The sequence below is a fragment of the Moschus berezovskii genome, chromosome 12, assembly GCF_049115385.1.
Source record: "Moschus berezovskii isolate FMDL1 chromosome 12, NW_MosBer_1.0, whole genome shotgun sequence".
Lineage (NCBI taxonomy): Eukaryota > Metazoa > Chordata > Mammalia > Artiodactyla > Moschidae > Moschus > Moschus berezovskii.
This window is the reverse complement of record NC_142471.1, coordinates 57,180,063-57,208,031: the sequence shown is the minus strand read 5'-3', so window position 1 is coordinate 57,208,031 and position 27,969 is coordinate 57,180,063. Positions and strand designations below refer to the sequence as shown.

General features: G+C 36.3%; 1 protein-coding gene across 6 annotated transcripts in view; it reads right to left on the bottom strand.

The window, feature by feature from the left end:
* Positions 1–27,969, bottom strand: part of KIF20B (kinesin family member 20B) — an 81,544-nt gene that overhangs the window by 3,551 nt on the left and 50,024 nt on the right. For 4 of the 6 annotated variants that reach the window (XM_055425111.2, XM_055425110.2, XM_088842133.1 and 1 more), the window contains 11 exons: positions 26,043–26,162; positions 23,893–23,953; positions 15,804–15,929; positions 14,823–14,950; positions 12,783–12,938; positions 8,798–8,974; positions 6,944–7,054; positions 5,196–5,393; positions 4,342–4,410; positions 2,573–2,674; positions 2,017–2,167 (listed from right to left, as the gene is read on the bottom strand). In XM_055425111.2, coding sequence (XP_055281086.2) covers positions 2,017–2,167; positions 2,573–2,674; positions 4,342–4,410; positions 5,196–5,393; positions 6,944–7,054; positions 8,798–8,974; positions 12,783–12,938; positions 14,823–14,950; positions 15,804–15,929; positions 23,893–23,953; positions 26,043–26,162 — 1,399 coding nt within the window. The remainder of the gene's footprint in view (positions 1–2,016; positions 2,168–2,572; positions 2,675–4,341; positions 4,411–5,195; positions 5,394–6,943; positions 7,055–8,797; positions 8,975–12,782; positions 12,939–14,822; positions 14,951–15,803; positions 15,930–23,892; positions 23,954–26,042; positions 26,163–27,969) is intronic. The other 2 variants (XM_055425113.2, XM_055425114.2) reach the window with 1 other exon arrangement.

Genomic DNA, 27,969 nt, shown 5'->3' with positions numbered 1-27,969 from the left:
AGGGAAGCTATTAAGCTAAATCAACCAAGTCAGGAAGCCATTACCAACTGGGTACTTCCCTCTACTTGAAAACATGTTTCCTTTTAATATATAAACCATATATGCATTGCTTTTTATGGCAATATATTGTTCATGTATCAAAAGGAAACATGTTTTCAAGGAGAGGGGCTTCCCTTGTAGCTCAGTCAGTAAAGAATCTACCTGCAATGCAGGACACCCAGGTTTGATTCCTGGGTCGGGAAGATCCCCTGGAGGAGGAAATGGCAACCCACTCCAGTATTCTTGCCTGGGAAATCCCATGGACAGAGGAGCCTGGTGGGCTATAGTCCATGGGGTCGCAAAGGGTCGGACACAACTTAGCAAATAAATAAATATAAACAGTGGTCAATATAATTAAGTATAATACCTAAGAATCTAAAATAACAAGTCCCACCTCTCCAAATTTAGACATTTAACCATTTTCTGTTTACCTCTCCAGATATTTTCTATGCTTATACAAACGATACCTTTCAAAGAATGTATACTTTTAAATATATATTTAAAATGAATATTCACACAAATGAATCTAAGTCTGAAGTTCCCAAACTGTGCGCCAAGACATGCTGCAGCAAATTCACAAGAGCAACTTGGAATATTTTAAATTTCTAAGGAAAACAGTGACACTCAACTCAGGGTAGTTCACAGTTTCAAAAAGGTATCAAATACCCTTCCTTTTGATGGTGATGTATTTTAGCAACCTGGATTTTCAGAAGCTAAATTTTCAGGGATTGTTTGGCCTTAAGTATTAATGGATGGGACTATTTAGGTGTTTCTTTGGGTGCATGGATGCACTGAAAAAAGTTACTGACACATTAAGGGCATTGTGAACCAAGTAAGTTTGGGAAGCTCTGTGGTAAGTTTTTACACAAAGTATTTTTACACAACCAATGTGACTCAATTCAACTGTCCCCCTGCTTTTAGTCACTTTCCCTCCTCATTCTCCCCACCTCTAGTCTCCAATTTATCCCACCGCCACCTCTCAGGTAACTTCGTGAAAACATGAAAACTCACTCCTTCCTGCCCCCTTCCTCCTAAAAATCTCTCCACATTCTAGACGCCAGATGCATACTGCTACCTAGAACTGCCTGCACAATCCCACACTTCCCTGGCACTCTACTCATGTTAAAACTGTTCTTTCTGGTAGATGTGTATGTAAGTATGTATTTATGTATATGTGTATAGGCAGAATATATATCTTAGCACATATTAATACCAGAGTATTTAAGTAATTTAATTAAATTTAATTAATATGTGTACTTTATAAAGAAAAAAGCATGAAGCAATTAAACTTAATAGATATTTAAAGAAATATGTTTTTGATATAGTACATAAGATTAGGTAATATCTATCCATGCAGAGGAAAAAAGCACTAGAATATATACCATATTACTAACAGTGGTTACCTCTAGGAGGTATAATCTTCTAGTATTTCAATACCCAAGTTAAATCCCATCTCTTCTATTAATATCAAATCTTCCCATAGCCCCCAACAGTTCTTTTCCTCCAATACTACCATAGTTCTTTCCTTGTATCTCTACAATGCATTAAGCAGTCTGCAAGCATGCGTGCTAAGTCGCTTCAGCTGTGTCCAACTCTGTGTGACCCTACGGACTGTAGCCCTCCAAGCTCCTCTGTCCATTGGGGTCTCCAGACAAGAATAGTGGAGTGGGTTGCCATTCCCTTCACCACAGATCGAACCCATGTCTCTTACATCTCCTGCACTGGCAGGCAGGTTCTTTACCACTAGCACCACCTGGAAAGCTACTCTGGATCAATTATTTAAATACAGATTGTTCTCTTCCACCACACAATGAACACCAAGGCACATAATACTTTCATGTTTCCTCCCTCAATACCTAACAAAGGACAATTTCTACTGGAGATGTAACAGCCACTCTGGTTGAGTTTATACCAATCAGATATTAGAAAACACCATACATCTAACATAAAGGGTCACTTAATTAATAGTCTGCAAACCTTTTGATTGAAGAATAGTTGGAGAATGTTGTAAGAAGTCTCCAAATTTCTGTAACGTTCCTTCTTTTTTCTTAGCAGACCCATTTACACTAATTGTGGATGCATGACTCCGTAAAGAATAAGTTTTCTTAGATGATGGGCGTATGGAAACCTAATAAACAAACATTTTTTTTGTTATTGGTAATGAAGCATGTTAGAACAAACAGTTATAGCCACAGTTGAATTAAAGAGGTCAGACAGAAGTTATAAATTCTCAGGCAGGGAACTTGGGGTTAATAATATAAGGAGAGGGATGAAAGGGCCAGAGAATGAGTGTGAATAGAGTGCTAAGTCAGAGGTGAATACATCAAGAAGTACCTGCTACTTGTCAAATGTTAAAGGTTATGTATTCTAAGCTGAATTAGATGAATAGAAAATGGAATATAAATGAGTTACAGCTGGACAAAACTCAACTTCTGAATAATTATTAATCAAATTTGGTATTTTTATTTTCATCATCTAGTGCACAAATGTAACTTACGAAAATTGTCAATTTTGGACAAATTAAAGGACAAACCTTGTGTTCCTTTTTGACAGAAGAATTTCTATGCTCAGAAACAGGGGACTTCAAATTGGTTCTTGGTGTAGCATTCTTCTTATTTTCAAATTTCACAAAGTCCTAAAAATAATGAAGTTCAGCACTGATTAATTTCTTGACAACATATTCTTTCTCTCTCTAGACTCCAGAGGAAGAAAAAAAAGAAAACAAACTAAAATCCAAGCAACTAGTTCCTAACCAGGAGCAATTCTGACCCCAGGGGACACTGGCAATGTCTGAAGATATTTACGGCTATCATTGCTGGGGATAAGAGGCAGGTTTAATGGGAACTAGAGGGTAGAGGCCAGGAATACTGCTAAAAAACCCTACAATGTACAGGACATTGAACTCTTCAAAACAAAGAAATATCCGGCCAAAAATGTCAATCATGCTGAAGCTGAGAAACCCTGACTGAAGGTACAACTTTTTTCTCACAATTTTTCACCTTCAGTGAAATGTTACTGATATATAACATATGTAGGTTTAAGTGCACAGCGTGACAATATAATACATGTTTTTATTACAAAATGATTGAAGGTATGAATTTTTCAAATGCATCATAATGAAATTACGCTAAATGAAGGGATAACATCTTTAAAATACAACAAAGTAATATATCTACCCTTTTCCCAACTCCCAAATCATGCTGAGCATAACCTCTAAGAGGTACTTAGCAACACTGAAAATAAAAAAAAAATCTTCAGTATAAGCACAGGTAAAAAATGATAGTGAAGAAATAAAATCTGCCTTCAGTACTAAATAGGCATGACATCTTAACTCTTTTTTCCCACATAACCTTACTTAAGACAAAATCTTTTGTAGTGTATTAACTGAATTGAACTTGTGCAAATCCTAACTGTGCTAAAGATGGTAAGCATAAAAGGAGGGGGGAAAGGCAAGAACAGAAAGACAGAGAAGATCATGACTGAACCTCAGAATTCACGTTACAAAGTCAAGTCATAAGGATGACAAGAAGTAGATTTTCTAAAGACAGGAAAGACATACAGATGGTAATCAGGGAAAGCAAACGAAGAAAGACTGTAACTCCATCACACTTGCTGTTTTCAATAGAGCACTTCAAATTTGGAGTCTTCATGAGAGTAGAATATAGCATTGTATAAATTATTTTCCAGAAGACTTCACAACACTGTTTACTACAGCAGTAAACAGCCTAGCAAAATCAGTGAAAATTTTTAAGTTTCTATACGGTTTACTTAACAACAATCTTTTGTTGTAAGTAATTCTGAAATGGGGAGAATATACCAGCAGTAAAATGAATAAAATAACTGTCTCTTAACCCTCGGAGTACACAGCCAATTTTTCCTTTTCCCTTGAAAAAAATCAATCAAGTCGACATAGGTGTCAGCCACTATGTTAACAGATGATGATGAAATCAAACTACTTAGTAGAGTTGACCCTTGAACAACACAGGTTTGAAATGCATGAGTCCACTTATACACTGATATTTTTCCACAGTAAATACTATTCAAAGTACACTCTGTACTTGGGTTGAATCCACGGATGAGGAACCTCACACTCAGAGAGCCAACTGTAAGTCACAAAGATTTTTCTGCACGATGACTAGCACTGAGCCTTCATGTTGTCCAAGGGTCATCTGTATCTTAATGGTATCTAAGTGTATTAAACATAGAATAAAAGTTAACTAAGGCTCTCCAAAACAATCTTTTAAGGTGTTCTACGTGTAGCAAGAAATAGGCTAAATAATATTCATTCATCAAATGTATTACCTGACAGAGAGCCTCAGGAGTATGTTTAATATTATTTCTGTTCTTCCACCAGCTTGAAAATACACTACTCTTTAAAGAAGTGAAAAAGACAAGTTGGAGAAAAAGTTATTGTGCTAAAGAGTTGTAAACATAAATACTGATTTTAACATAAATGTTGTCACTTATTATGTACCTATCACAGGTGGAACAAAAGCAAAACATTTTAAACACATTATATCTAATTCTTCATTTCAAAAGGAGGAAAGTGAGAATCAGAAAGTTTATGTGACTTGCTGAACCTACACGGCTAGAATATGATAGAAGGTTGGTAACCCCACAATCAGAAAGGTGAAGAATCAAGAAGTAAATCATTTTTGGCCTACCACAAAATAGGATCCAAAATTTCATACTGGCTCACAGAAAAAGAATCTCTGTTCTGAAACCTACTATGATCACAGAGACCCAAGATTTTAACTAAATCACAAGGATTATATTCAAGCAAGTTAGTCATTTCAGTTTCTCTAATTCCTTTATCCTTAATCCCTTTTCTATTCCACAAGAGGGAAAGTGACTAAGTATGAACAGAACTGGAATACTGAAAAAGTTTTCTACTAAAATTCACCACCATTTGACCTATCACAGCTTCACTGAAACAAGGAAAAATCTACACATTTTAAAATCCTCAAGCTTTTTGTTTGAGGACTATTTACCACAGCAACATTCTTAAGAATATTAAATATACTGTAAACTATGACTTTGGGTTCTAATACTAGTGCTTATGAACAGGAGGGCAACGTAACAGACTTTAACTATATAGCTGAACTTAACAATAATAAAACTTACTTGTTTAGTTCACTTAATAGTTAAGTATTTACCTCTTCCATTTCATGACTTTTCCTCTTTCTGGCCTTGGGAATCTTAACCGTCACTGGTGAGGTACAACCTGGGTGTTTCACTGCCATTCTGTTTGGCTGTAAAGGTGTAAACTGAATCTCTAACTCAGGTTTTGGAAATCGAGTGCTTTGATTATTTTCTGTTGACACTTCACAAGAGTCAAGGACTACAGATCCATCCTACAACGGAATTTAAAAGGAAAACAAATCTTATTTGCAGAACATGAATTTCTAAATTGCCAAAAGTTACCTCTGTCAAATACCTATTAAAAACAATGAACTGGGAAAGATAAAACATTTGGGTCAAACTCACCACAACAGGGATAGAAAGAGTGAGCTGTCATCTGCTTTCTCCAGGTTTATACATGGTACTCAATATTCCCCAAACCTGTATCATCATAAGAATCCTCTGCAGAAATAGTTTAACAAATTCTTGAACTCTATCACGAATTTACTAAATCAGGAATCTCGAAGGAAAGAGTCTAGGATTTTTAATATCTATTTCATTATCTATTGTCTACTGAAAGTTGCTCAGTCGTGTCCAACTCTTTAGGACCACATGGATAATAGTCTGCCAGGCTCCTCTGTCCATGGGGTTTTCCAGGCAAGAATACTGGAGTGGGTAGCCATTCCCTTCTCCAGGGGATCTTCCCAACCCAGGGATTGAACCCAGGTCTCACACAATGCAGGCGGATTTTTTATCGTCTGAGCTACCAGGTAATAAGCACCCTCACTGTGGTAAACTACAGTTTGCTGCGAATACTATTCTTCCTATTGAGACAGTCTCAGTCCCCCTCCGCTGAATGGAGGCTGGCCTTAATGGCTTCTGTGACTAACAGCATGTGGTGGAAGTAACATGATTCTTCTGAAGCCTTGTAAGGAATGGCTTATGTTATTTTTCTGAATATGTCTTTCTCTTCCCATTCTCTGCTTGGTAAACTTCGATTAGCCTTCAAGACCCAGTATAATGTTACTTTTTCTACACAGCCACTCAAGCAAAATTCATCCTATCCTCCTCAGTGTCCCTTCTCAGCACTCTCTTCATAACACTCAGTCCGAATGGTCAAACAAGGCAGCCATTAAATACCTGTCTTAGAATTCTTACTCCTCGAGGATGGCGATCTTATGTCTTTATCCTCAGGACTTAGCAAGGTTTCTAACAATGAATGCTCCCATTAAATGTTTTTGAAATAAATATTTTAAAAAGTAATTTTACTTTCAAAAAGTGACATATGATTTTTGCCTATTTTATAGTCACTCTTCTGAACTGAATACAACATGAGTCACAGAACCCTAAGTCCACTTCAAACCGAAGAAACTTCATTGTGAGGTTACTGGGATTCAGTGATAAAGTTGTAAAGTGGGTAAAATTTTCAAAAAATAGTATTTACTAGAATAAATGGACTACTTATGAGAGAAAACAGTCATCCAAATTTTATCTTTTGTGGGATTTCCTATTTCTGACCATCAAATTTATTCATATTAAAAGATCTTTTGTTTGAGATCAGTATCATTTTGAGGAGACCAGTATCATTTGGGGATCAAATTTCCTCAGGAGAATCGCATCTCCCCTTAAAAGCCTTTAGTTCTCCTCCCCAAGAGCACTCATAGCTAACTGTACAGCAAGATACCTTCAATAGCTGATTAAATTATACTTTCAAGTGTTATTTAGTAATTAATGGTCATTGGCAAAGAGGGTAAAAGAACAGACTGTGTTATCAAATACCCACCTCTATTTCACCTCTGGAAATTTCAAAACTTGTTGACTGAGGTTCAGTTTCAACCCTGCTAGGATCTGTTGAACTCATTTGCGTGGGCTGGATATCCATGGTCTGTTTTTCCTAAAGTAAAGAAATATTAAAGCAACAAGCTGCTATAACCGAATATACATTAAAATAATTCACCTAAAGAATATAAAATCAAGATTTGGATTAATTAAATACTGGAAGTAACTAAAGAATTCAATGACCAACTAACTCTCCTTCTTCCTCTTTTGCATGCTCAGAGACTTGGCAACTTTCCAGCCTCTTCTGAGTCTGACCTAAACAGAAATTTGAAAGATAACTTTCAAGTTCCAAGGTGTTTTACATATATTCTCTCATTTCACTTTCACTGCAACTCGGAGTTAGACCTGGCAAGAATCATTATTTCTACTTTCCATATAGGAAATAGAGACTTAAAGACATTAAATAACAAAACCACAGTCTGTACTGAGCTGGAGCTTAAACCTCCCAAATCACTTTGATAAAGTAATTCTGAAAAACTAGAGGTGTCTTAGGAATGCAACCACAGAATTAGAGTAGAAAAGACTATACTGATAACTAAACTCTTCCTTGCTGCACACTCTTCATTCCACTTAGTCACAGGATATGCTCTATTCCTAAACCCTATTTAAGGGATCTATAAAAAAAAATCAGATTTACATTGCTAAACTTGATAAATTCCAACATGGACCCTCTAATCACTACCACCAAAATCAAAAGTCAAATACATCTCTTGTGTCACCTACCCAAAATTGCAAGTAAAAAAGATCCTATTTGCACTCATAATGCGGAAAGCAACTAGCATGTACTGACTTCCACTGTGGTAATAACTGTGCTGTTTTACAAACACTATCAATAAATTTTCACAATTCCATTAGGAAGACATCATCACCTCTGATTTAAAGCTCAGAAATGTTAAGTAATTTTCCCAAAGGTCTCCAAACCACAGTGACTGTAGCTGATACCTCATTTTTCTAACTTTCTATTCTTTACAGTTTATTCCACATGATAATACCTATTTTGAAAAGACAGTCTTTCTCTGAGAATCATGAGGTCTTTTGATGTAAGAGACAGATACACACATACACATTTATTTTATTATTTATCTAAGGCTTGAGAATGGCATATTTTCAAATGCCAATCATTTATTCTGCAAAGACTAGCTTTAGATGTACCCTGATTCAACTTTCCTGGGAAACAGCTATCTGAGAAATGCAATACTTTCTTCATTGAGGGTTCCTAACTCCAGTGCATATTACAAAAGTAGCTCCTGGGAATTCCCTGGTAGTTCAGTAGTTAGAAATCGGAGCTCTCACTGCTGGGGCCCAGATTCAATCCCTGGTCAGGGAACTAAGATCATGCAAGCTGAGTGGTGTGGCCAAGAAAATAAAAAGTACCTGCTGAATGACTCACATCTCCTCACCATTGTGCTTATTTTCAAAACCAGTGTGTATCTTTATCATAAATCTAGGATGGGCTCAAACATTTAAATATCAGCAAGAGTTCTGGCTGAGTCACACTGCCATATTTTAAAGACAGATGAGGGATTAAATCACCAGTTATTTATTTTCTAAATGCTCTACCTGAAGATATGGCCAAAATATTAGAGAAAGTACTACTCCTCAACCAGTCACTGATGAGTCAACTATAATGATAAACTCTGAAAACTCAAAATTCATGGCAAATATGCAAATAATTTTTTCAATCTATGACTCCTCACTGATCTACTAACATTTTTATTCTTTAAAAGTTAATCAATTAATTTTGGAAAACTCCTATGTTTAATCAAAAAAGGCATAGAAAGCATAAGATTCTACTGACTGTCTTAGAAGCCTCTGATGTGATCTTTTTTAATTGTTCGATTTCATTATCTTTTTGTACATTACTGGAGATCAGTGCTTTCAGCTGTATTTCTAAAGCTGCAACCAGTTGATCACGTTCTTCCCGCCACTGCTGGAGGTTACCATCTTTCTCAGCCAACTGTCCTTTAAGTATCTCCTAAACAGAATATAGAAAAATTGTTAAAGTAAATGTTGTAACATTATGAATCTAAGATTTTTTGAAGTTATTATGGATAACACAATAAATACAACTGTGAACAGGATATACAACAAATTACATATTCAAGTCTAGATAAAATATTTACTTAAAAAACCAAATACATAATGCCTTTTATATACCTTAACTATCCACATACTATATCCTATCCCACCTCATTCCAAAACAAAAAAAGCTTACCGGGCACTTCCTTCAATAAACAATTATAGCTTTTAAACTAATTCTAGTATTTCCCCTAATATTTGCAAATGAGATGGTAAAATTACAAAAAATAAATGACAAAACCAATAGCAACAAACAACATAAAAATGAAAATTAAAAACACCTTTTCACTGGGTTCAAAAATCATGAAATGGTGTCAAATTAGAGAAAATATGTGCAAGATCTAAACATAACTACAAGACACTGTTTAAAGAAATAAAGGAACACTTAAATAAACAAGAGTGGTAGCTAAGACAGTAAAGAATCTGTCTGCAATGGAGGAGACACAGGTTCGATCCCTGGATTGGGAAGATCCCCTGGAGAAAATGGCAACCCACTCCAGTATTCTTGCCTGGAGAATTCCATGGACAAAGGAGCCTAGTCTGCTACATTCCATGGGGTTGCAAAGAGTCAAACAAGACTGAGTAACTAACACTTTCACTTCCTTTTTTAAATAAAGAGAAACTGTGTTCAAAGATCAAAAGATTCAGTATTTTTAAAATGTCAGTTCTCCCTTAAGAAGATCTAGAGTCAAAGCAACTTCAATAAAAATCCAAGCAAGTGTGTGTGTATCTGTGTGTGAGTCAAAGTGGAAAAGCTGACTCTAAAAATAATATGAAAATGCAAATGACATAATCAAATTTACTTTGAAAATGAAGTACAAAGTAGGAGCAATCATACCATGTCATTTTAAGCCTACTATATATAATACTAAAGACAGTGTGATATTGTCTTAAGGATATACAGACATCAGAGAACAGAGGATACAGTCCACAAATATTATAGTCAGTTGATATTCCATAAAAATGTCAAAGAAACTCAATGGAGAAAAGAACAGTCTTTTCTACAATGGGAGATGGAACAACTGAACAGCCAAATGGAAAAAAAGAAAGACTTATCATCTCACACCATATACAAAAGTTAACCATTGGACAACTGACCTACAACAAAAGTTGCAGAGCAGTAGAAAAGTAACAGCTTTTTCAAAAAGTACTACCAGGTCGAGGTAATTCAAATTTACAAGAACAATGACAGCCTTTACCCCTATCTCACCCCAACACAAAAATTAATACTGGAATCAAAATATGAAAGGTAAAACCCCAAACCTTTCAGGAAATAATGTAAGAGAACATCTTCATGTCCTTGAAGTTCATAAAGGAAAAGACTGAGAAAATGAATTAGAATAATTCTTCATTTCTGTTCTAAAAAGGCAATGAGAGTAAAAAGGTAAACCAGAGGTTGAAAGAAGGTAATTGCAACACACTCCTATCCAGAAAGTATAAGGAACTCCTGTATAAAAAAAGAGTCAAATAGAAAATAAACAAGGGAACTTGGGTAGGCAAAGTCAATAAACAAAACATCCAGCTATACGAGTTGCAGTATAAACGGGTAAAACTACTTTGAAAATCTGGCATTCTACTAGTTCCACATATGTTTACCGTGCCTGCCTGCCTGCTAACTGCTTCATTCATGTCAGACTCTGTGTGACCCTATGGATTGCAGTCTGCCAGGCTCCTCTGTCCATGGGATTCTCCAGGTAAAAATACTGGAGTGGGTTGCCATCCCCTCCTCCAGGGATGTTTTTACCCTATCCACTAGCAATTCTATTCTTGGCTATATATGCAATAGAAATGAATGCACACGTGCACTAAGAGAAATACATAAAAATGTTTACAGGATACCTTACTCATAACAACGCCAAACAGTAACAACCCCTATATCTTCAACTTTCAATTGAACAGACTGTGGTATACTTATACACTGAAATACTCAGCAATGAAAGGAGACTAACTCCAGCTACTTGCAACAAGTATAGATGATCCTCACAAACATAATACTGAGTGAAAGAAGCCAGGCACAAGAAAATGCAATCCACATATTCTTATTTATATAAAGTTTTAAAAAGTGAACAAAACTGAAGTTTAACATTAAAAGATAGAACAGTTATTATCATTGAGAAGACGGGGTCTCTCGGATGCTAATATTGTTTTATTTCTTAAACTCAGTGGTAGTTAACTGGGGACTGGCTTTACAATAATTCATTGAACAACATTTCTTTTACTTACTGTGTTGTGTGTATTCCAGTTTAAAAGGCTTTAAAAAAATCAACAATTTATTTCTTAAATATTGCAGACACACATCCTAGGTACGAGCGTAAAGAAATATATAGGAGAAAGGAGAAAGCTAGTTTACTCTAGGACTTAAAGTTCAAAGGAGTTTTAGTTGCTGGCATTGCTGCCAGAGGGACCACTGATTAGGAAAAGAAGGAGGCCCATTCCTGGCTTGGGGCTGGAGTGACTAACTATGAAAGTCAACAGTTCTGATTTCACTTCTTGCCTCTTGTTACTGTCTGGAAGGTTGAATGGGCTATGGACAAAAACAGAACCAGCAGCAGCATTTCCTGTTAAGATAGATGTAGCATTTCAATCTTGCTCAACACACTTCCTGAAGGTAACTCCAGTCAGGTGGCATTGGTACATGAAGTGAAATATATTGCCACCTGAGTGCCGGAGTAATAACAAGTATTAGTCACACATACTTTGTCACGTGACAAAGAAAACAGAGTCAAGACTGTAAGGAAACATGACAACTAAATAGAACACAGTATCCTAGATTTGATCCTATATCCAGGGGAAAAAAAAAAAAAACATGAGTGGGAAAGTTGGTGAAATTCTAGTAAGATCCATAATTTAGCAATCAGTATTGTTATAATATTAATTTGTTGGTTTTGATCACTGTACTGTTGTTATGTAAGCTCTAACATCAGAAGTTGGGTAACAGGTATACAGAAATTCTCTGTACTAGCTTTGCAACGTTTCTGGAAATAAAGTGATTTCAAAATAAAAAATATTTCTTAAAATCTGTGTGTAGGAAATGTCAACAGATGGAAATGTGATACTGCCATGTTACTATTACTGTAAATAGGGAACTAGGGTTAGGGTTGGTTATCTTTTCATTTAAAGATAATATATTACTCAATAGTTTTCCTAGGATCAACGATGACTTTGAAATTTTTTCTGATTATCAAAGAGACAAAGCTGTAGATTTAAACAGGAGGAAAAAGCACAAAATATTAATAAGACAGAATTACTTGAGAACTATAGCTAGTCAATGTAAAACAGAAAGTTATTTCTACCTATAATTTTCTAGAAACTATATAGTTGATTTAAAAAAAAAAAAAGATCTGACAAAATCAGCTTATGAGGTAAAATGCATACACCATGTTAGCAGAATCTACAGTTCAAAATGCAAGTAATTTACATTATAGTAGGGATAACCCTGTGGCAGTCAAAAGGAAAAGATTTTTAAGTTCTAAATCTAGATATTGAGACATAATTATTTTCCCAAAAATAAGAATTTCAAGATAAACTGGGATAGAAAACTCATCTTACAAATAGACAAACTGCCTTAAAAACAAACAAACAAAAAAACCAAACCCACACAACCATGTAGACCCTGATAAGAATCTAAGAATCTCAGGCAAAAATTTAAGAAGCCAAAGAAAGCAGGCAAAATACACAGCAGATAAAGTATAACTATTACCAACCATTTCATTTTGTTGCTTCAAACAATGCTCTCTGTCTTCAGCATATTTTTTCATCTCTTTGTTTCGTAGATTCTCAGCTTCTTTTGCTTGAGTGATAAGCATCATTTTTTCTTCTAACCATTTTTTTCTTTCAGCTTCATGTTTCTGTTCAGATTCCTACAGTAGAAACAGCACAAGTAACTATCACATGTTTCAAAAGCAGTTAATAAATCTGTCTTTATAGACATTTCCATATAATCCATGGCTCTTCATTTCACCTTTTCAAAAACTTAAAAACAAGCATTTTTCTTTAAGTAATGACAAAGTTTGAGTATATTTCAGATTACAAAATGAACACTGTTGGTTGCTTTCATAAATAGTTATTTCATTTATAAACTTAAGTTTGCTATAAAATCCATTTAAGAACTTTCCTTGATCAATAAACTTAAGAAGAAATAACTGAAATTTCTGAAAGAATTACAGAGAACCAAGTCTTCCTAAATGCTAGATTTAAAAAAAATTTTTGATTTATAGTGGTCATTTTTAGCTGTGATTCCAAAAATAAAAATTTCCCAGATATACAAAATGTCGAGTAACTTGTGTAACAGGACAAATATTTATTAGTTTAAAGAATACAGGGAATAGCTGGATAGAAAATACAGTTGATCAATAAATTTTAAAGAGTCTTCCACAGATCCTTCAAGTTCGAAAACATCTCATTTATACACTCAATACTGACGTAAAACTTCTTCTGAAGCAAAAATAATACTACTACACTAAAAGCTATGTATTTAAAAATCTACTGTTCTTAAAACTTTCAAAACCACTGTGCCAGATAAATTATCACTAATCCATTAAAGAATTACAAAGGTTACTATCTAAGATTCACGATCATATTATTTTAGAACGCAAAACACACCAGTATTCCTTAATGTGAACATTCACAAAATAACTAGTGTATTTTTTCGTAACTAATTCATTGGAAGGATTGAAGCTGAAACTCCAATACTTTGGCCACCTCATGCGACGAGTTGACTCACTGGAAAAGACTGACGCTGGGAGTGATTGGGGGTGGGAGGAGACGGGGACGACAGAGAATGAGATGGCTGGATGGCATCACCGACTCGATGGACGTGAGTTTGAGTGAACTCCGGGAGTTGGTGATGGACAGGGAGGCCTGGCGTGCTGTGGTTCATGGGGTCGCAAAGAGTCGGACACAACTGAGTAACTGAACTGAACTGAACTGAATGGATTATCCACTCTATTCCAGCTGCTTTTGGTTCTGACAATGGAAAGGATAAATTCTACAGTATGTAGAATTGTTTTTCAGTTACAAAAAAGAAAGGAACTGATTTGTTTAATATCTGATTGTATACAGCCTGAATTTAAGAAAATAATTTAGATGCAATCTTTTCAAAACTCATTACTATGCTTTCTTCAATGGCAAAACTACAGTTGGATTGTAACTTCTAATAAATAAAATGTATAAAATTTTACATAATATTTGTTAAATCCCATTAAAAAATCTTTGCCCTGTATGTCCTATTCTACACATAGTATGTGAAAGCTAAATACAGAAAAATATGTAAACAGAAAACAGGGTATCGTCTATGTAGTAATATAGTTTCAAATGTAGTAATATAGTTTCAAAAGTATTCCAATGTTCAGACATACAATTCTATTCTTCTCCAGCTTAATAATTAAATTTACAATAATCAAAATAATTTTCCTAATAGTTTCTTCTCTACAGCAGTATTTGAAGAGTTAGAGGTTTAAATAGTACAAAAATAGGTACAAAGACCTAAGACATGATGATACAAGAATTAAATATGCAAAACTGAAGACCCAACCACTGCATTTTCATTGGCACTTAGTAGCTTGTATTCTAGGGAATCTCTTCCCCATGTCATTTCAGTGTGTACTGAGAAATTATATACTAACATTTCCCAGCTATGAGTATATCCATATCTAAATTAATTATAAAATATTTACTAAACCATCTTCTTATGAGAAATATAATAAATATATAGATACAATTACACATGTAGATAAAAATCATACCTGTAACTCATCTTGAAGCTTACTGAGTTTTGTATTAAGTACATCTGTGTTATCCTCAAATTCTTTAGTTGAACTTTGATTATGTTTGGCTTCCAAATCTTTGCATTTTTTCTTCCATTCTTCCAATTCTAATATATAAATATAAAATTTTTTTAAAGTATACGCAAAAGTTATACTGCACAGTGTATGTGGCATGGGATACAGACAGGAATCAGCAGAGCCCAGAAGCAGAAGATCATAGGCCAAGATATTAAATAGAACTGAGACCATTCTGGGCTCCCCTTGTGGCTCAGCTGGTAAAGAATCTGCCTGCAGTGCGGGAGACCTGGGTTCAATCCCTAAGCTGGGAAGATCCCCTGGAGAAGGGAAAGGCTACACACTCCAGTATTCTGGCCTGGAGAACTCCATGGACTGTATAGTCCATGGGGTCACAAAGAGTCAAACATGACTAAGAAACTTACACACATACACACACACAGACCATTCTACAAGTTTACCAAATTCTTAGATAAGAACTACAAATACCTCTCAATAACTCATTGAATAGTGTTCTGAGTATACATTTTAAATGCGTGCCAATATATAGGAAACTTCATGCTCTCAAAAATTAAAAAAAAAAGAAAAAACCCATTGATGGTATTCTGAAGGACAGAATCAGAGTATTTATTGAGCTAAACATTCAAAGATGATAACAACTGCTGTAGAGAGGTGAGAAAGTTGAAAGTTTATTCTTAACATCTGGGGAACACTGCAAGCTATCATCCAGTTATTATGAAAGTGTACTGATTCCTTTTTCAATGAGATACAACAATCTTCATCACAGTAAAACATAACAAGTGACAGGATATTCCCAAAAGACATTAAATACTTTTTTATGATAAATTATTATAAATATTAAACCATATTAAAAAGGAAAGCAAACTAGTAAAACAAAGAAAATGAAAAAGTGTGCTTTGAAATATTTAAGCAATCTTGTTTTACCTGTGGTCAGTCTTTTGGTTTCCTCTAATTTAGCCTCAAGCACTTGATCTTGTTCTACCTGAGTTTGCTCTTGTTCTTCCAGGGTCATTCGCATGTCTTTGATTATTTTTTCTTTAACACTCAGATCTAAAAATTTAGAAAGAACATTTTAGAAATTATTAACATCTACATCTAGATATCCATATTGAAAATTAAGTTAACTTAAATAGAATGAGTTCCACATAGACAAAACTTTGTCTTGTTCACTGCTACATTTTCAATGCCTACTAGACCAGTACTGGCATATATGAAGGATCAAATAAATAATTGATGTACAGATGAATCCAAGAATAAACAGAAAAGGAAGCTTTTAAAATAAAATTAATCATTTTCAATACAATTAAGCTATTAGTAAAAATCATAAAACTATTATTTTACTGTTCTTCACTTAATTGTGCTTCAGATATACTGTGTTTTTTATAAATTCAAAGTCTATGGCAATCCTGCATCAAGCAAGTCTATAAGCACCATTTTTCTAACAGCATTTGTTCACTTCCTGCCTCTGATTCACATTTTAATAATTCTATCATTATTGTTGTATTTGCTATGATGACCTATGATCACTGATCTCTGATGTTACTATTGTATTTCTAGGGGGGATGCTATGAACTACAACAATGTAAGACAGTAAGATTAAGCCATAAAGACTGTGCGTGCTCTGATTGCTCCCATGACCAGCTATTTCCCTGTTTCTCTCTCTCCGTGGACCTCCCGATTCCCTAGGACACAACAATATTGAAATTAATCAAATTAATAACACTACAGAGGCCTTTAAGTGTTCAAGTGAAAGAAAGTGTTCAAGGAGAGTCACACAACTCTCACTTTAAATCAGAAGCTAGAAATGAAATGATTATGTAAGGAAGGCATATCAAAAGCTGAGACTAGCCAAAAGCTAGGCCTCTTGTTCCAAACACTCAAGTTGTAACCGCAAACTAAAGTTCTTCAAGAGAGTTTATAAAGTCCTACCCCAGTGAATATTCAAATGATAACAAAGCAAAACAGACTTACTGCTGATATAGAGAAACTTTCAGTGGCCTGGATAGAGAAATCAAAAATAACCACAACATTCGCTTAAGTCACAGCTTAATTTAGAGCAAGGCCCTAATTCTTTCCATTCGATGAATGCTGAGTGTTGAGGAAGTTGCAGAAGGAAAGTTTCAAGCTAGTAGAGGTTAGTTCTTAAGATTCAAGCAAAGAAGCTGTCTCCAAAACATAAAAGTGCAAGGTGAAGCAGCCAAGTGCTAACATAGAAGGTGCTGCCAGTTATCCAGAATATATGACTAAACTGCTGCAATCTCATGATAAAACCTGAACAGCCGACGAGTTGCATCTTATGGATGAGCAAAGAAAGTGGTTTCTTGAGATGGAATCTATTCTGAGTGAAAAATGTTGAAATGACAACAAAGGATTCAGAATGTTACATAAACTGAGTTGATAAAGCAGTGGCAGAGTCTAAGAGGCTTCACTCTAATTCTGAAAAAATTCTACTGTGGGTAAAAAGGCATCAAACAGCAGAGCATGCTACAGAGAAACTGTTTATGAAAAAAAGAGTCAATTGATGCAGCAAATTTCCTCATTGTCTTACTTTAAGAAATTGCCACAGCTACCCCAGTCTTCAGCAACCACTACATTGTTCAGTCAGCAGTCTTCAGCATCAACGTAAGGCCCTACTCTATCAGCAAAAACATTACAGCTCCCTGAAAGCTCAGATGATGGTTAGTATTTTTTAGCAATAAAATATTTTTTAATTAGGTGTGAGCACTGTTTCTTTAAACATAATACTATTATGTCTTAATCTGGAAAAGGTAAAGAAGCAGATTCTCCTCTAAAGCAACCAGAAGGAACACAGTTTTGCAGATATCTTGATTTTAGCCTTATTAGACCTTTTTCAGACTTCTGACCTCCAGAGCTGTCAGGTAATATATTTCCACTGCTTTAAGCCATTTAACTATGTGCATGGGTGCTAAGGGCTTCCCTGGTGGCTCAGACTGTAAAGAATCTGCCTGCAATGTGGAAGACCTGGGTTCGATCCTTGGGTTGGGAAGATCCCCTGGAGGAGGGCATGGCAACCCACTCCTGTATTCTTGCCTGCAGAATCTCATGGAGAGAGTAGCCTGGTAGGCTCTACAGTCCACAAGGTCGTGAAGAGTTAGACATGACTGAAGTGATTTAGCACACATGCACAGGACCAAATCTGAAACATCTCTGAGGTATACCAGTACTAATAAACACATATACTGGGATTTAGAAAAAACCCTATTTGGCAAATTTTACTGTTAATATTCTTAAACCAAAACTAAAACTAAAACTTTTACTTCCTTAAAACCATAAATTCTCAATCCCAAATTTTTTGAAAAATCTCAAGTAATTATTTTTTCTAGAACAATTTTCAAAGCAAAATATTTACTTCTAGTGTTTTTTAAACCAGCTCCTCAGGAACAACTGTGCTATTATAACCTTACTAAAACTGTTTCTGGCCCTTGAAAAATGACTATAATAATGGATTCTAAATAATTCTAATCCTACCTGAAAGAGATAAGGAGGAAAGACTGGCTTATTGTCTTTCGTGACATAGTACCAGGGCTCACCCCCCCACACTTCTTACCAAGACTACTATTCATGTCAGAGGCGATGAATCTATAAATGCATAGCTCAAACTCAGAGCACTAAAAGTAACACTAAAAATGACACAAATACCTAAAGATGGCCCCCTTAAAATACTTACTATAAAGTAAGCTTAAAACGAAACAATGAGAAAATATTTTCAGTAATTTTCAGTATTTCTGTTCATTGATATAAGCCACCAGGAGAATTAATGAAACAGAATTATTTCTTAGGATTAAAGAAGTACTGGTATTCTACCCAAACTCTTCCTTTGAAAAAGCATGATATACAAATATATTGACTACAAAGTTAATCACAATTTTATTCAAATAATCTGTTCTTCTTACACCCTATCTTCTGCTCTAAATTAGAGGGCTCAAAAGAAGGAGTTTAAGTATCTAGATAGCAATCAGTAAAGTCCCAAGACACCAATGATAACTTCACTAATGGCTATCCATCTATTTTGAAAGGCATAAACAGTAAAAGAAAACAGATAATTATACTGGTCACAGCCTCCAATAACTGAACTTTATTTCAAGAAAACAATCCAGAAATATGCAACAAATAAAACACAAAATAAAACAAAAGGACAGGAACTAGATATTTCATCAAAGCTATCTAAAGACAGCTATGAACTATCATAGCTAAATAAATGCCTGGCAGACAATCAATCAATCAAGTGTTTAACATTCAGGGGAGAGGATCACTGAAAGCTTTATAATGTCCTAGCAAGGCTAGGAGAAGGAAATGGCAGCCCACTCCAGTGTTCTTGCCTGGAGAATCCCAAGGATGGGGGAGCCTGGTGGGCTGCCCTCTATGGGGTCGCACAGAGTCGGACACGACTGAAGCAACTTAGCAGTAGCAGCAAGGCTTCAAGGAGGAAAAGCTTAAGTATAATGTTCAAGAACAGGTTGGTTGTGGAAAGAAGGAACACTGCACCAACTTGAGAAAGAAACAACATTCAAATGTCATGTAAAACTCTGGATTAGAAATACTCAGTGATTGGGAATTTCATGGCAGTCCAGTGGTTAAGATATGGCGCTTTCACTGCCAGGGCCCCAGGTTCGATCCCTGGTCAGGGAACTAGATACCACATTCCACAACTAAGAGTTGGCATGTCACAACTAAAGATACCAAGTGCCACAACTAAGACCCAAATATTTTTTTTTTAAGTGAGAATTCACACTTTTCAATTTCAAAACTCACTAAAAGGTAAGTAACAACACTGTATGGTACTAGCATGTCGTGGCTGGTCGCTCAGTCGCGTCCGACTCTTTGCGATCCCACGGACTCTAGTCTACCAGGCTTCTCTGCCCATGGGATTTTCCAGGCAAGAGTACTGGAGTGGGTTGCCATTCCCTTCTCCAGGGGATCTTCCTGACCCAGGGATCGAACCCAGGTCTCCTGCATTGCAGGCAGACACTTTACCCTCTGAGCCACCAGGGAAGCCCTGGTACTAGCATAAGGACTGACATATAGAACAATGAAACAGAGTTAAGAGTTAGGAGATAAAATCCTAACATTTATGGTTAACTGATTTTCAACAAAGATGCAAAACAATGCAACAGAAGAAAGAATAGTCTTTCCAACAAATGGTGCTGGGACAACTGGATCTCCAAATGAAAAAGAATTAAGTTAGACATCTACCTCACATAATATACAAAATTATACTCAAACAGATTAGCTCAAAGTGAATCAAAGACCTAAATACAAGAGCTAAAAACTATAAAACCCTTAGAAGAAAACCAAGGTAACTTCAGATTAGGCAACAGGTTTTTATATGTGATACCTAAAGTATAAGCAATCAAAACAAGATAGGTAACATCAAAATGAAAAACTTTCGCTTTATAAGCATTGTAAAGCAACTATACGCCAATAAAAATTAACTTAAAAATTAAAACCTTTTATCAAAGGACACTATCCAGGAAGTGAAAAACCACCCACAGAATAGGAGAAAACATTTACCTGATAAGGGTCTAGAATCCAGAAAATATAAAAATCACAACTCCATAAACACACAAAAAAAACAAGTCAGGGAGGGGGCAAACAACCCAACTGAATTGTTTGAGGGGGCAAGAAGGGGCAACTTTTGCCCAAAATAGGCAAAGCACATTAAGGACACTAACAGACATTTCTGCAAAGAAGATATACCAATGGCCAATAGAAGAAGACAAGATGCTCAATATCACTTCAGTTCAGTTCGGTTCAGTCGTGTCCAACTCTTTGCGACCCCATGAATCACACAGCACACCAGGCCTCCTTGTCTATCACCAACTCCCGGAGTTCACTCAAACTCATGTCCATCGAGTTGGTGATGCCATCCAGCCATCTCACTCTCTGTCATCCCCTTCTCTTCCTGCCCCCAATCCCTCCCAGCATCAGAGTCTTTTCCACTGAGTCAACTCTTCGCATGAGGTAGCCAAAGTATTGGAGTTTCAGCTTTAGCATCAGTCCTTCCAATGAACACCAAGGAGTGATCTCCTTTAGAATGGACTGGCTGAATCTCTCTGCAGTCCAAGGGACTCTCAAAAGTCTTCTCCAACACCACAGTTCAAAAGCATCATCTTCGGCGATCAGCTTTCTTCACAGTCCAACTCTCACATCCATACATGACCACGGGAAAAACCATAGCCTTGACTAGACAGACCTTTGCTGGCAAAGTAATGTCTCTGCTTTTTAATATAATATCAAGGTTGGTCATAACTTTCCTTCCAAGGAGTAAGCAGTGATTTTGGAGCCCAAAAAATAAAGTCTGACACTGTTTCCCCATCAATTTCCCATTAAGTGATGGGACCAGATGCCACGATCTTAGTTTTCTGAATGTTGAGCTTCAAGCCAACTTTTTCACTCTCCTCTTTTCACTTTCATCAAGAGGCTCTTTAGTTCCTCTTCACTTTTTGCCATAAGAGTGGTGTCATCTGCATATCTGAGGTTATTGATATTTCTCCCGGCAATCTTGATTCCAGCCTGTGCTTCTTCCAGCCCAGCGTTCCTCATGATGTACTCTGCATATAAGTTAAATAAGCAGGGTGACAATATACAACCTTGACGTACTCCTTTTCCTATTTGGAACCAGTCTGTGGCCACAGGACTGGAAAAGGTCAGTCTTCGTCCCAATCCCAAAGAAAGGCAATGCCAATGAATGCTCAAACTTTGCACAATTGCACTCATCTCACAATTGCACTCATCTCACACGCTAGTAAAGTCATGCTCAAAATTCTCCATGCCAGGCTTCAGCAATAAGTGAACTGTGAAATTCCAGATGTTCAAGCTGGTTTCAGAAAAGGCAGAGGAACCAGAGATCAAATTGCCAACATCCGCTGGATCATGGAAAAAGCAAGAGAGTTCCAGAAAGACATCTATTTCTGCTTTATTGACTATGCCAAAGCCTTTGACTGTGTGGATCACAATAAACTGTGGACAACTCTTACAGAGATGGGAATACCAGACCACCTGACCTGCCTCCTGAGAAACCTGTATGCAGGTCAGGAAGCAACAGTTAGAACTGGACATGGAACAACTGACTGGTTCCAAATAGGAAAAGGAGGGAAATGCAAATCAAAACAACAAACAGGACTTATGGGGTGGTCCAATGGTTAAGAATCTGCCTTGCAGTGCAGGGGATATGGTTTCAATCCCTGGTCAGGAAACTAAGATCCTACATGCTGTGCACCAACTAAGTCCACATGTCTAAACTACGAAGCCTGTTCTGTGGAGCCTGTGTCCACAACTAGAGAAGCTGTGCGCCAGAACAAAAGATCTCAAAGACACAGTGAAGACCACAACTAAGACTTGCTGCAGCTGAATAAATAAGTGAACCAAAATGACATACTCCTTTACACCCACCAGGATGTCAGGGGAAAAACTTATGTCTACTCCCTGTGAATATGTCCTTACTTGGAAAAAGAGGCTTAAAAGAGGTAATCAAGTTCAGAATAAGTTCATGCTGGATTAGCGTGCCTGAATGCAAAGTTGCTTCAGTCGTGTCCAACTCTTTGCAACCCTGTGAACTGCAGTCCACCAGGCTCCTCTGTCCATGGGGTTCTCCAGGCAACAACACTGGAGAGGACTGCTCCAGTGGGAAGTCCCAGGGAATCTTCCCAACCCATGGGTGGAGCCTACATCTCCTGCATTGCGGGTCGATTCTTAATAGCTGAGCCACTGGGAACTCCCACTACTGGATTACAGTGGGCCCTAAATTCAACATAATTGGTGTCCTTGAAAGAAAAGGGAAGTCTGTATGGCAATAGGTAGGGAGAAGAAATACACTCAGAGGGAAGATGTCTATGTTAAGACAGAAGTAGAAACTGGAGTTCTGATAGAAGCATGAATGGAGAGTGATTGCTAATCAGTACAGCATTTCTTTCTATGGTGATGAAAATGCTCTGGAATTACATAGTGGGAGTGGTTGTACAAGTTTGTGAATATACTAAAACCTACCATACTGTACACTTTTAAGGGGTAAATTTTATGGTTTGTATATCTCGATTTAAAAACTCAATAAGATACCTAGATAAATGGCATTCAGTATTTAAACAGAACTTTAGAAGCCAGGGAAACCCTTAAGAGCTAAAAATGTACTTTTTTGCTTGTCAGAGAATGTCTAATACAAAGTTAAAATCACAAAGGTGAAGGAACTCAACAGTGAAAACAAAGAAAAAAAAGATAAAGACGCCTTATTCAGGAAATTTGTCACAGTGGCTAAGGTTCATTCTGAGAGAAAGGCAGTAACCAGAAGAACAGATCACAAAAGCCAAAGTAAAAAAGTTTCAAAAAGGGGGAAGCTACACATCACCTTTACACTTAGAAAAATTACTCTTACACAATTAATACTACTTAAAAAACGAAAACGAGAGAAAGTGAATTGACAAATAATTTAAAAATAAAGGAAAGGACGGATTGCAAAAAGATGTGAAACTATGTAAGTTACAAGTGGACTGGATGAAAGTTTAGAGAGAAGATGGAAGATTAAGAGTACTCAAATGGGCCTACACCACACATCTCAATATGTGGCCCAGAAATAAAATATTAAAATATGAAAGAAACTATATTCTGGTTCAAAGATGTTTTATAGAATAGCCAAGATCTATTCACACCTGCCAACAATGACAAAGGAGCCAAAGTAAAGGAAAATTCCAAAAATATTATGGAAATATGAGATGGTTATGTGACAATGGCCTAAAAGGGTAGGAGAAAATAAGATTCTGTAGGGACATATATTTTCACATCCAAGTTACTGATCTAAGTTAATCCCTCTTCACTGATAAACTTCAAGGTGGTAAATTACTCTTGAGAATCAATGCTTTTCTCTTTTGATAAAGTTACATTTTACGTTGCCCTTATTTCACTTCAGAATTTTCAAAGGAAAATGATGAACCTAGAATTGTTATTCTAGCTACTTATTTTGCAGTCTTTTTAGTACTGGAAGAAGAGGTTTGTTTCTGACCTTTGCACACTCTCTCATACTGTTGCATAGCTTCTTCCACTTTTTGATTATTTAACTGCTCCTGCAAAATGAAAGAATATGAAATGCAAATGAAACTTAATTATATGCCATTATTTAATAGTGGGACTTGAACAGGGTTTATTATTAACTTTGAAATCTATCTCCTAGAAGGCTAATAGTCTTAAGCTACCAAGTTTGTTTCACCTCAGAGTAAAGGGTAAGGTGAGAGTGATAATAAGAAAAAACAAAACAAAAACAACTCCCCCAACTTTATGCCTTTGCTACTGCTAAGTCGCTTCAGTCGTGTCCGACTCTGTGCGACCCCATAGACGGCAGCCGACCAGGCTCCCCCGTCCCTGGGATTCTCCAGGCAAGAACACTGGAGTGGGTTGCCATTTCCTTCTCCTTTAATCTACCTCAAAAATGCCAAGTCATTTTCTTCACTCAACATTTTAAGCTAGCATGTATGTTCTCTTACACAACACAAAAAGCATAAAGGGGAAGAAATATATTTAATATGGGAACAAGAAAGTAAACCATAAATAAATTCCTTATCAAGTAAACTCAAGATGTAGAAAAAATAGGGCTTCCACATCCCCTATATGTAGAAGGTAGCTGGAAGGTTTGAAAAAGATGCACATTAATTTACGGACACTCGAAATCCTTCAATTTTAGTTTTAACCTGTCTGGTAATCTAACCTTCCATCTGGAGCTGGAAGGATGGTGAAGAGACAATGAAAGAAAACGAGGGAGGAACTATAGAGGGGGATGGACAGAGACGGATGGAAACAGAGAATTACGAAGGTTGACGGACAGGGACAAAACAGACCGGAAACAGCACTACAGAGCTGGACCCACAGAAAGGAAACAGAGAACCAAGGAGGTGGACGGACAGGATGGAAACAGACAGAGAATGACGAGGCAGACAGATGGAAAGCGACTGACTGAGGTGGATGTAGAATGATGCAGGTAGCACTGACAGGGCTGGAACAGACAGAGAACAAGGAAGGCGGGCAGAATCAGACGGAGAAAGGCGGAAGTGGGTGACCGGAGACCGAAACGCTGAGAACACAGGCTATTAACAGAGAATGGTGGAGGTGGTCGGACAGGACAGAAGCAGATGGAGAGCGACAAAGGTAGACAGATGGGGACGGAAATAGAAAACAGCAGCCCTGGTCAAAGGTGGTCTGACAATGAGGGAAAGAACCTAGTTGAGTCTGGCTACATAAGGGCGTACTATAAACAAAATTTCCATCTGTTTTGACACCTCACCATTCCTTTGGATTGATGCTCAAATCATTTATCACCAAGTACTCATAGCTATTCCTCAAAGTCCCCTAAAGATCCCTAAGGTGTTGGAATCATGTAATAACTGTCTTCGTGAAAGTAGGATTTTAACAACTTTTTTCCCCCTAAAGGCCTCCAAACATCTCCTGAAAATGTGACTCTTGTTCTGCAGGTGTTGGGGAACATGAAGGCAGGCTAAGAGATCCCCCTGAAACTGGGCTCCCAAGGCCTGGGAATCTCCCTTAAACCTGGGGCTGCAGTGCCCTTTCCTGATGGCAAATGCAAACGCATCTCTGGAGCAATCCCAGCTGTTCTAGGCATCTTGACCAGACAACTGGACTGGGTTTACTGCCTAAGAGTCCTGAATTGTGATAAACATTTTAAGGCAGGAGAAGGAAAAAAAAAATTTTTTTTTCAAACATAAAATTGTCTGTGCCCGCCTCCTACCCTATTTTAACTGTGCATTATGCACTGGCACTAACCCCTTCTTAGAAGACACAGAAATGCCTGCTTTGATGGTAAAAGCTATTTTCTCCTGGTGCCAGCAAGGTAACTCCTTAGGAGATAACCTTCCTTCTTATGGTAAAAGGGGCCATAATTACCTCCAACTCACTTTATACTGCACATGTGAGTACTGTTTTGTCAACAATATATCATTTGATGTATAACCCTTTGTCTCAAAAAGTATGCAACTTTGCTTTGACCTCTAATGGGTGGAACAGTTCTAAGAGCTTTCTGAAAGATTGTCTCCCAGGTTATAATCCTCAGATTATTCAGCTCTTACTTAAAACATATATAATTAAACACTAAAATATACCAACAGAATCTACTCAAATAAACATCTTTAAAAACAAAACTGTTACCTTAAGCTGCTGAATGGTTCGCTGTTTCATATCTATTTCCTGAGAACACTGGTTTTTCTTTTTCTCCAGTTCATTAATTTTAATCCTCAATAATTTCTCCTCATCACGCATTACAGAGACCTACAAAGTAATAAATCAAATTAAATGTTTCTAAAAATATTAATTGCTTTTGTTGTTTAAAATTCAAGACCACCGTTTCAAAGATTAATGTCCTTTTAAGAGCATTAGAAAAATTACAGATTCCAACATACATGATGTAACTCAAATTATCAGAATCTAAAACTTTGTAAGTGCTCCCAAAAAAGACTCAGAATAGTCGCATGCAAGAAGGAAATCATTATCATGGAAAAATCAATAGAGATACTCTCGGGGAAAAATACTGACTCTGATTTCCAAGATTTATTAAGTAATATGATCCAGTAATATAAGAAATAACTTGACAGCCAATAATTGCATGTAGAGGATGAAAACAGAACAATTATAAGATCAAAAGGTACTCATGCAAGGGAAGGTCAATTGATTTTTGGTGTTACGAGTAACTTAATCCTACAAACCTATTAATGAAATCAAAAAGCACTTTGAATTAGTATGCAAATCTTAAAGGAAAATAGGGGAGAAGAAGGAAGGAGAAAAGGGATAAGTAGAGAAAACATGTAATCAAAATACATTTTTAGGCTAATTTTCAAGATACCTAGGGATCTCATAAACTGAAGGAAATTAACGAACAAAGGTTCCCCTTCATAAAAATCATGGAGATACCGTAATAATAGTTCTTTGGTTTCAGGTGATTTTTACATTTCTTTTTAGGCTTCCTGTATGTTCCAAAATTACTACAATAACCATATATTCCTTTTATAATCATACATTAATAAGATTTAATTTTATATATTATCATATTTTGTTCAAAAACAAAGGACTTCCACTAATACACCATCTTCATCAATTTTACAGACATAAACTGTCTGCCAATAACATAGAGACTATGTATTGCACAAGATGTACATAAGGACTGTTTCAGTTTCCATCCTGGCTCTAACACAGGACAAGTTATCTTTCTCAATGCCTATTTCCCTAGTCATAAAATGGAAGTTAAACATAGTCCCTATGCCTAACATTTGTATGGAAATTAAATGAGATGATACATGTAAACTCAGAACAACCAATCCAGAGTAAGCTTCTATTATTATTAGCATTAACATTATACATTGTTTATTTTGAAAGACAGAAAACACTCTTAATTCTCGCCCTTAGAGAAATATTAGTCATCTGCACAATAAAACATTACTTAAAAAGAGATACCACCTGAAGCTATGAAAAAAAATCTTAAAATCAGAACAAATTTTAAAAGCAGTATTTATACATAGCTGATCCCATTTATAAACATAAAAGCACACAAGTGCACAGAGTAACTGTTTTACACACATGGATGCGGAGGGCATCTACCAAGTCATGGCAGGAGCTTCTCTACCAGTACAGGCCTAAAAGTCACGAAAATTATAATTTATTTGATCAAAAAGTTCACACCCATTCTTCTCATTCATTTTTAATTTACAATAATGCTATATTATTGTGAGTTTTCTTATGCTACATAAATTATTCAAGAACTTCAAATGCAGGATAAAAAAGCTTTAAATCTTTTTAAAAGTACTGAGGAACTAACAAAAAAATAAATAAATATCGAGATAACAGAAAAAAATTAAGTGAAAAAATAATCACAGAAATAAGTGTAACACTGACTGGCTTTCATAGAAAGAGGAGGCCTGACTTTCAACAAGTAAGCTAGAAGGTATTTGCAATATATTTGATAAGAATTAGAACCAAGGACTTCCCTGGTGGGAAGTGGTAAAGAATTACTGGTGGAAACTAGAGAAAGCTCGTGCAGCAACGAAGACTCTACACAGCCAAAAATAAATAAATAAACAAAAAA